A 10,165-nucleotide genomic window follows, 5' to 3' on the forward strand; every position below is an offset into this window, starting at 1 on the left:
TTCCATCACTCCTTTTTCAATTATTTCCCTTCCAGTTAACCTTTGTTAATATCCCGCATGAGACCATCACTGCCATGGGGAGAGCTCTGTACGTAGGAAGCTGGATGTGGGGAAGGGGTTATAGTTTTTGTTGAGATGTGATGTGGAGAGCCAAGGTGGGAGGTATGTAGACTATGGGATAAGGACCTGAGAACACATTTTGTTATCTTCCATATTTGCTACTGAGATTTTATTCCACAACACACACACCAAAAATATAAGCGGGCTGTGAAGAAATCACAGCCCAAGAAGCATGCCATGGCTTGTGAAGCGTTTTGGTCAAGAAATGTCATTTTATTAGCTGATTGATTTTTGTTTTCTTTCTTTCTTTCTTCTTTTTTTTTTTTTTACAAAAATAAACAATTTAATGAACAAGAAGTACAAAAGCTTCTGGATATGCGAACTCCAGGAGGGGGAGAGCCTGTTTGGGGCTGCTTTGTGGCTTTCATTGAAAGCAAATGAGGCAGAAATGGCCCCAGCTCCACCCCCACCCCAGGTCCTGGCTCAAATGCAACCTGCTCCTCCACCCTAGTCTTGGCTCATATGGACGTGTGTGCTGCTGCCCCGATCCCTCAGCTGGCCCACGAGTGCCCCCTGTCCGGAGAACTCCGCAGGCCAACTCTGCAGGAATGGGATCATCTCTATCTTGGAGCATCCCCCTTCACCAAGTGTCCCATCTGGAGCTGAGAGAGCATTCCATGACTGATTGTCCCCACGCAGCCCTCGCCCGCCATGGTATGTGGCAGTAGTGGCAGTGGCGGTAGCAGCAGCAGCAGCAGTAGCAGGGCTCTGGCTACATTCTCACACCATAAACACAGTGCTGGGGCTGGCCACAGAACTGTCCCAGTTCAGATGAGCCTGCGCCTTGCTGGCAGCCCAGAGCTCAGGAGAGGCAATCGGTCTCTCAACCAATCATTGCAGTCTGGGAGCCAGCAGTCTCAGACCTAAGCTGGCAAACTCACATTTTAACATTTTGCGTTATTGCACGTTTGTCCTGGTCACATGGGTCTGTCTGGGACGTCAGCCTTGTTTGCAGGGATTCCCAGGTGACAGGTGGGGCCTCAAGTGCGGGTCACTTGCACCACAGGCAAGCCCACCTGGTGAGGATGGTCAGCTGCTTGGCTGAACTCTTGACAGATCAGCCGGGGGCTCTCACATATATGGTTTTGCTGGGATCCGGGACCACTTGGCTCCATCCAGTCTTGAAAAAGACCAGCTTTCGACCTTGGAGGAGAGGAAAAAGCTAAGAGGTCTGGATGTTTCTCTCCTTAGAGGTAGAGCCACCCACCTCAAATGACTACCTCTCCCTCCCCAGCCCAGCTTTCCCTCTTGTTTCTGATAAGAGCCCAGTACATCTGCCAAGTGGATCCATTTCCTCAGAATGCCCCCTCCCTCTGGCTTACCTGTCCAGGTAGTCTGGTTGGTGACCACGAAAGCATGGCATTGAGCATGGCTCTCACAGACGTCCACGGCCTCAGCCAGGTTGAACACAGACAGGAGGCAGCTGCCATGGTGGTAGGATGGCCAACAGCGGTAGTCTTCCTGCGGGATGGTGCTGTCTGGGATACGTTGATACTCTATGGGATGAGGATAATGCAAAACGAGAACAGTGTGCCTTGGTTGAGGGTTGGGGCCACTTTCTGAACAGGACTGCAAGACTCATTTACTAGATGAAAGCTGACATGCAGGTCAGCACCCCCAGCATGGAGATGCAGGCAGACAATGCTTTTCAAAGTGGATTGATTGCTGGGTGCCGGTGGCTCATGCCCTATCATCCTAGCTACTCAGGAAGCTGAGATGTGAGGACTATGGCTCAAAGCCAGCCCAGGGAAGGAAAGTCTGTAAGACTCTTGTCTCTGGTTAACCACCAGAAAACCAGAGTTGTGGAACTGTGGCTCAAAGTGGTAGAGTGCTAGCCTTGAGCAAAAGAGCTCAGGGACAACACCCAGGCCCTGAGTTCAAGCCCATGACTGAAAAAAGAAAGACAGAAAGAAGGGTTGATTGTGCAATGATGGCCAAACAGAGACTTGGATTTGGAGAGACAACTCTCAAATCAAAGGCCATGGCACTTGAGCACAAGTGGACATATGTGTGGGACTGAAGAGACAGACAGACACACATAGCCACCAGCTGTCCAGGCTAGCTGCTGAGGTAAGGGCATTTTAGATGTTTAGAGTCAGACTTCTGGAACTGCACTGTGCATGTGCATGCCCAGGGAATCTTGTCTGGGTAGGGCCTGAGAATCTGCATTTCTAACCAGCTTCTGGTGCTGATTAGAAGTCGCAGCTCCTCCTGGCCTTGGGGACAGAGGTCCTAACCTCAGATAGATCTGGGAGAGCACTCAGAGTTTTGAGATTAAGAGGTATGCAAATGACAAAATGAAAAGAAAACAACAACCCATGGCTAGAGTGTTTGTGGAAGAGGTTGAGGTTTCTCAATGATATTCTTAGTGATGCAGAGGCTGCAGGCCTCTTGTTCACCCCATTTTTCTCACTGTTGCAGGGAGCCCCAGTTCTAAACTGATAATGCAGAATCCCTGGGCCTCTGGCCACCCCGCCCTCCGGCCTCCATCTCCTGCCAGGGACTAGACCAAAGTCCAGGGCTGGCTGTGATTTATAGCCCCATAAACAGAGTCCTCAGGGACAGAGCCAGCCATTGTTCACCTCGTTAAACTTTATTTACAGGGCTAACGAGGGCTCCCCCACCCCTAAGACTGGCCAGGACTCCTTGAATAAGGAGGCTGCCCACCCCTTGCCCCCCTGCCAACCACAGTTCAACCCCAAGCTTCTGTGGAGGGACCACAGCCTATAGCCAGTGGCTAGAATTCTCCCCCACCCTGGGAGAAATCAGCTTCGTGGCTGGCTTTGGGGAGGGGCCCCTCCACCTCCGGCTCCCGTCCTAGCCCTGGGAGCGCACAGGAAGGAAAGAGAAGCAAACACATATTGTGTTCCAGCTGTGTAATAAGAACTGTGCTAATTGCTTTTACACACTTCACTTGCCACAAAATCCCCATAAGAATTTTGTGAGGTGAATGATATTGAACCCAATTCACAGATGAAGGAAGTGAGGCCTTGGGGGTAAGTTACACAGCCAGGACATGGAGGGGTCTGAGGACATCCAGTTCAAGACAGAACGAGTGACTCTAGCTTCATCAGAGATGGAATCTCAAAGTGGACCTCCTAGAGTCATCATGTCACTCAAGTGAGTCCTGAGTGTGGTTTTGAGTGACCAGGTCCCCTCTAGGGGAGGTGAGCCACTTAACTGAATTGGGGTGGGGTCCCACTCACCCGATCCCTGTTGGAGTCACTCACCGATGCCGCTGCTTGCCGTGGAGTTCTGCAGATACTGCCCACTCCGGTACAAGTGCAGCACGGCCTCCAGCTGGCCCAGGGTCTCGTCCACACCCCAGGTGAGCTCTCCTGAGAGGGCGGTATGGGTGTGATGTGTGACATCTTGCCTGGGCTCCCCCTCCTCCCCACAGAGGCAGCTCAGCTGTCCTTATTCCCTCTAGCCAGGCTTTAGACTCCATGGACTCGTGGCCTTGGAGGGGAGGGCCTTGGGAAATGATGGGTTCTGGATCTGCTGTAGCTCGTTTTTTGTCCCCACACCTCAGGGAGGTGCAGAAGGATGGGGAGCAGATGGGGTCTGAGTCTCACCTGTGGCATTGACGATGCTGTCCAGCAGAGGCCTGAGTGAGAGCGGGGCACTGTGAGGCAGGAGGTATGTGAAGAAAAACCTGTGGTGGAGAGAAACCAGAGAGTCCTGCTTTTAAGAGCACATCCTCTTTTAAAATTTGACTTGAGACAGCCTAGTGGGAAAGCACGATCCCGCAGCCCTAGTGATCAGGGACATACACCCTCAGGCAGTCTATGCAGCCTTGGGGCATGGATCTGGGCACAGCTGTGACCACAATTAACTTCAGACCAAACTGAGACTTGAGACTTGTGCTTCCCCACCAGTCCCCATATTCCAGCCCACATTGTCCCCGGACTGACCCCAGCATCAGAGGCATCCTCATGGCTGGGGCTTCTCAGCTCTAAGCAGTTTTGCCGAAGTCGAGAGCCAGGGTGGGGAGGGGACGTGCCAGTTCCACCAGCCCTAGGCTCCGAGTCCAACACTATTTTCAGAAAACTTCAGCTGCCCCCCTCTCGCCCAGCTTCTCCTTGGAGCCGTCTATTTTTAGCCTCGGCATCAGAAGCCTGAACATTCTCTCTTCACTGGGTGGAAGGCTTTCCCCACTCCATGGCTCCAGTGGCTAAGGCTAGTCTCCCTTCCCAGCCACCTCTTGGACCCCAGGTTGGCCCCATCAGACCCTTCTAGGCCCCCTGCCATAGCTGGAGCTCCCGAGTGGATGGCGGTCACCTATAGGCATTGTAGAGATTCCTCTTCTCGTTCATGCCCTCACACCAGCCCTGGTCTGAGCAGGTCAGAGTGAAGTTCCTGGCTGGAAACTCGAGTGTGCAGTCAGCACTGCTGGTACACGGCGTCTCCTCCACTCGGGCATCATCCAGGTCTGTCACCTTCAGCTCCCCATCCACTAGCACAAACTGCCGAGGGCGGAAGTCCAGAAGAGTGACCGAGCCCAGTGGGGAGTGGGCCAGGTGGTGGAGGAGGCGGCCAAGGCTGAGGCAGATCTGGAGGCAGACAGGTTGGGTTGGGCCTCCTGGACTCTGGGCTCCCTCCCTCCTTTCTCTTCTGTAGGCCCCAGCACTCCATAAGAGCTGGGGCTTTTTACAGGGGATTCCCCTGACTTTCCACCAATCCTTGGCTATCCTGACCCCGTAGGTGTAATACAGAATAGGTAGCAGCTGGCAGCTGAGGGTCTGGGGATTATGGGTCTCTCCCCCGAGGGGACATTTTGAGAGTGGTTCAAGGTCAGTGTATTGGAATAGAGAGAAAGTCAAACTGACCTTAAGGTTGCTCATGGTCCCAGGAAACTAGCCCTCCTGTGGTGTGTATGGCACACACGTATTTGAACACACACATGTGGGGAAAGGTGAGGAGAGCCAAAGCACAGCCAGTAGGATCCTGTGTCCTTTTTTTTTTTTGTAAACACTTTGGCCAGTGGCCTAGCGAGGCCCCTTCCTCCTGTCCATCCCACCTCTCCAGGCTGAGGAGGAGTCTGAGCTGCTGGAGAAGGCTGCCTTCTAAGGGAGCCCGAGGGCCCAGCCCTCCTCCCTGCTCACTCGAAACCGATCCTCCCAGGAAGTCTGCAGCAGCTGGATCATTTCCACAGGGGCGCCCAGCTCCGTGATGGTGGTCAGGGTGTCTGGGATATCCTCGCTGTCCTGGTAGCAGTAGCCGTAGAGCTGGGGGAAACCCAGGGCAGGTCATTAGGTCACCGGGTGGGGGTGGGGACAGAGAAGGCCTGGACTGTCAGATGCCCCCTCCTTCTGCTCTGAGGCCATTTCTTGGCCTTTGCTTAGGCTCAGGCCAGAGGAGAACAGCTTGAGAAGCCTGCCTATTTTTTTTTTTCCTTGAAGACATTGTTCTTACTGACTCTATCAATCCTCTCAACTTTTGCCACACAGGGAGATGGGTAGGCCTGGCATGTGTTATCAGGTGCCAGGCACTGTGCTCAATGTACTGCATGCATATAATAGTACTAACGGGCATAATGGGTGCAGAACCATCAATCTTGGGTGGGAAGTCAGACTCAGATAATAAGGTCACACAGCTAACAAACATAGGAATACAAATGAACATTTATGCTACTCAGATTCTACCACCTGGTTCTTTCCAAGAATACCATTTGCTATACACAGGCCGGCAATGGCTATCACCTCCTTCCTCCCCTATGCTAGTTCCAGCCTATTCCTCACCATTTCCATTCTCCGGCAGATTAATTCATTTTTCTCCTACGCTCTGGTCTTGTGGGAGAAAAAGCAGAGGCACAACCCTGGGTGTTCTCTGCATGTACAGTGAGGTGACTGACACATATCAATGGGGGTGGTAGTGACGGATGGATTTTAGGGAAGATCAGATTTGTAGAGAGCCCCATCTGAGGCAGAAGCTTGTGACCACCCAGTGGGCCAGGGGAGGCACAGCCTGACTTTGTCACTAACACATCAGAGTTCACAGGGGGCCTTGCTTCTGCTGGCCTCTCCCAACATACTCCACAGCAGCTTGTGGGGTAGAAACACAAAGGCCGAGTTGTGCTGGCCACAGTAGGGAAAGGGGTGGAGGGGTGGGCTGGGGATGTGGAGTCCATGGGCTAGATGTCCCTGCACACCTTCAGGCCAGCATGCTCCTGCAGGCCCTCCTCCTCCTCTTCCTCCTGGAGGCCTGGCAGCCCTCCTTCCCCAAGTCAGCCAGGCCTCCGTCGTGAGGGTAGCAAGTTGGTGTTGGGTTGTTAGATTCCCTTGACTATGATTCAGGGGAAGCCAGATACAGTCCCAAGAATCCTGCTTTCCTCTTTAGTCCACATCCCTCATCAACCCAACAGACCCCAGACCCCAGTGGGATGGGGGCAAAGTAAAGAGAATAGTCTTGGGGACTGGTTCTCATTTTCTTGCCCAGAGACTGAGCCTTTGTGGGAAACTTCTGATGGTTATTAAACACCCAGAGGTTGTTAAATGCACTGTTAACGAGGTATTAATCAACACCCCTCAGGAAAAAATAAAAAGATACTATTAACCTCTCCTACCCCTCACTCCCGAGAAGCATAAGGCTAAGCATTTCAGTCCCATCTTTTGTTTGTTTGGGAAAGGAAATATGCTCCAGCATGGCTAGGATCTGGGCCCAAGCAGGCCTGGGGCCCATCTGATGCCTGAGGCCCCAGGATGATGGGTATGTGTCAGGGAAAACCCTGTGCCCTTTGACCCTGGTCTGTGGAGGCATCTGTTTGGTGTGTGAGTAAGAAAGATAGAGACAGAGGCAGAGAGAGGACAGACACACATACACATACACACACACACACACACAGAGTAACAGAGATAGAGGGAATAAGTGTGTGTGTGTGTGTGTGTGTGTGTGTGTGTGTGTGTGTGTGTGTGTTGGAATTAGGAAAGATGGACCAGAGCTCAAGCACGGTAGGGCCTAGTATACCCTGCTGTCCTGAATTTGTTATTAGACCCCACAGCACAACTTTAGGCTGTTCAGAACAGGGAAAGGGGCCTCAGTAGCCTGCTATGGGGAACTCTAGAAAGGTTCTCTGGTTCCTCCCTAATTCAACAAACAGTTAAACCATTTTGAGATTTTGAATGATCAAGAGGTATTAAAATAACAGGAACTGTAGTTCTTGGCACATGGTACTGATGTCTCCTGAGCAGAAAGACTCCATTACAGGTTTCCTTGCTTGCAGAGGTGGCCTAGCTGAAGAACCAGAGGAACATTGGCCTAGGGGCCAGACAGTAATTGGGGGACCTACCCCCATAACAATCCCTAAACACACTGCAGACACCCACTTTTCCTCAGGCCTCTCATTAGCTTAGCACTATCTATGCTCCAGCCTCTGCCCCAACATGAGGGTCACATGAGTGACCGCAGATAGGCCTAGACAAGGGCATAGGTGAAAATGGTTCCATTATAAGGTTTTTCTTTGGTGTATTTGGAAGCAGGGGGCTATCATTACAGGGGAGGGCCATTCTGTGGAATGAAGACTGGATACCCGCTTGCTGACAAGTTCAGGGAAGCCAGTGAGGGAGAAGTTTCCAAAGACACAGGAAGGCATATTAAATGCCAAACCTGATCTAAAGAGAGGGACTTAAGTCAACTAACACTAAATGTCCTAAGTGACTCAAGGTCTCTTCCTCTCCCCCCCTCCCCTCCCCCCCTCCGGCCTGCTGAATCTGGCTGGCACTGCAGGATTTCTAGCAACCTAGAAACCTCCCAAGAGCCCTTGGGAAGTAAAGAGAACAAGATCCTCCCAGTTAGAATGGCCACGTAACCAGCTGCTCACTCCCTGAAGCTCCGGACACAGTATCAGCCATGCAGCTAATCTCTTACCACCAGTGAAAGGCACAGGACCCTGTTACAAGAGTTTGGCCAGAGGGAAGGTGTCCTGGGGAGTTTGTGAGCCAGCAGGAGTGTAAGTGTATTCTGGTCTATCTATTCTAGTCTTCATTGCCCTCCCTCTGGGTTTGGAGTCCTATCTCACTCCTGATGAAGAGAGAGAGGGGCTGCTGGGTTTCTGGCCAGTCTTCTGGGTGTAAAATAAAGTAATCTGAGTGGCTGAGAGATGGGAGGTGTGGGCATGTTCAAGGCTGGGGGAACCTGTCTACATCCCACATTTTTTCCATCAAGATCCATCAGAGGCTCCCCTCTCATACTGATGCACAAGGAACCATTTGTCTCATCATCCTAGGCAGATTCAAGGATAGAGACCTGGGAGAGAAGAAGTGGGCCATTAAGGCAGTGCACATATTATGAGAACTGGCTGGAAGTCAACAACATGAACCTCATCTTTCTTGTGCCCCCCCCCAAAAAAAGGAGGCAGACTCTCACCTAATGGGGACCTGGGTCTTTGGGCTTCTCAACTTTGCAGGATCTTGGCCATATACACTCAGATAGTAGGGCACTCAGACACTCCATCTATTTCCCTAAGACCCAAGGCTTCCCCAGTGGGTCAAGTGAACCCATTGTAGGGGCCTGGGAGACCATAGGTCACTTCTGGGGAAGGCCCTGCATTTTTCTGGCTGACTCCTTCCAGTAGCTTCTGGGTGAGGTGGGGTGTAAGGGCCTCTGTGGGAGTCAGTTCACTCTGTGGGTCTCCTTACAGTCCCTCTCAATCCTACTGCTTTTCCATTCCATCTTCAAAGCCACATTAGATCACTGGTAGTTGAAAGATGTGGGGTTCGGTTTCTATTATCATGGGGGACAAGATCACTGGAAGCTGACTCAGGCAAGGATGCTTGGTGCCTTAATTGGCAGTTAGATCTCACTAACATCCTAGTGTTCCATACCCCAGCGCCAGCTGGAGTTCTGGGAGCCTCTGTTTGGGCCTCTATCTTTAAGAGATGTGTGCACGCTGAGAAATCCATAAGCCTCTGGTAATGAGGGGCTCACCCAGGGGTGAGAGGCAGGGCCGTGCAGTGTGCAGTGCCTCACTTCAAAGTCTGCACCAATGTAATCTGGGAAGTTACTGGCACCCTGCTTCTTTATAGGATCAAGGAGTTGTCTTCCTGAGTGACCAGGACGGGGGCGCTCCCAGCCAAGCCCCCCTTGTCCCCGCACCCCACCCGCATACCTGCAGCACGTTGGGGTGCCGCAGCCGCTCCAGCAGCACCATCTCCTTGAGCAGCTTGTGGGCCGCCAGGCGATAGCAGCCCCTCCGCGCCCCGAACTCGCGCACGCAGCTGCCCAGATCGTGGCCGCTGAAGTCCACCGCCTTCAGCGCCACGGCGGCGCCGCCGGGCAGGCGGACCCGGTACACGGCCTTGGTGTAGCCGGAGCCCACGTACTGCGCGCCAGACACGTTGCGGAGCGCGGCGCAGCCGAGGCGCGGGCCCTGGCCGGGGGAACCCGGGCCGGGAGCCGGGGGCCAGCCTGGGGCGCCGTCGGGCAGGAGCCGGGCCCGCGGGGGCCGGGGTCGTTGCAGGCCCGGTCCGCCCGGAGCCAGGTCCATCAGACGCCGCCGCTCCGGCCGGCCAGCCTCGGGCCCGGGGCCCCCGCGGGAATAACGCTGCACCTCCTCGTAGCGCGCCCGGATCTGCCGGGCCAGCTCCCCACGGCCCCCGCGACGGCCCGGGCCCGGGGCTGGCGAGGGCCCCGGGGACTGGCCCGGCCGCGGAGGCTCGGAGCCTGGTGCAAAGAGCACGTTGAGAACGGAGCCCAGCAGGAAGGAGGCACAGAAACCCGCGGCCACGGCCGCCCTCCGGCGCCGCATCGCTCCCCTCCCCCCCGGCCGGCCGGCCCCGCGCGGCTCCCCGGCCCCGGCCCCGGGAGGTTCAGGCTCCGAGGCGGCTCCGCTGCGCGCCCCGCCGGCCCCCTGCCCAGCCCGCGCGCATGGCCCCGGCGGCCCCGACCCCGGCCCCTCGCGGGCGGCACATCGGCCTGACACTTGCCTCCCTCCCGCCCAGCCCCCGCCGCTTATACGGCCCGGAGCCGCCCCCGCCCCGCCGCCCCGCCCCCGCTCCCGCTCCCGGCGCGAGCCCGTCCTCGGCGCCGCCCCCTCCGGCCGCCCGGC

At 54.7% G+C, this 10,165-nt stretch overlaps 1 protein-coding gene across 1 annotated transcript; it reads right to left on the reverse strand.

Annotated features, from left to right (window-relative positions):
- Positions 1-379: 379 nt before the first annotated feature.
- On the reverse strand, positions 380-9,961 carry Pkdcc (protein kinase domain containing, cytoplasmic). The gene is made up of 7 exons (XM_048353055.1): positions 9,227-9,961; positions 5,226-5,348; positions 4,402-4,673; positions 3,696-3,775; positions 3,351-3,458; positions 1,443-1,616; positions 380-1,263 (listed from the first exon to the last, which is right to left on the reverse strand). Exons 1-7 carry the CDS (start codon positions 9,863-9,865, stop codon positions 1,178-1,180), a joined length of 1,482 nt encoding a protein of 493 aa, XP_048209012.1. The 5' UTR covers positions 9,866-9,961; the 3' UTR covers positions 380-1,177.
- Between the last annotated feature and the right edge of the window lie 204 nt (positions 9,962-10,165).

Source organism: Perognathus longimembris, chromosome 8 (assembly GCF_023159225.1).
Source record: "Perognathus longimembris pacificus isolate PPM17 chromosome 8, ASM2315922v1, whole genome shotgun sequence".
NCBI lineage: Eukaryota > Metazoa > Chordata > Mammalia > Rodentia > Heteromyidae > Perognathus > Perognathus longimembris.

Coding starts and splice junctions, on each gene's coding strand:
- Pkdcc (XM_048353055.1), bottom strand. CDS start 9,865: ATGCGGCGCCGGAGGGCGGCCGTGGCCGCGGGTTTCTGTGCCTCCTTC. Junction 3,459..3,695: donor CAGCATCGTCAATGCCACAG/GTGAGACTCAGA, acceptor CCGCCCTCTCAG/GAGAGCTCACCTGGGGTGTG. Junction 1,617..3,350: donor CACGGCAAGCAGCGGCATCG/GTGAGTGACTCC, acceptor CTCATCCCATAG/AGTATCAACGTATCCCAGAC.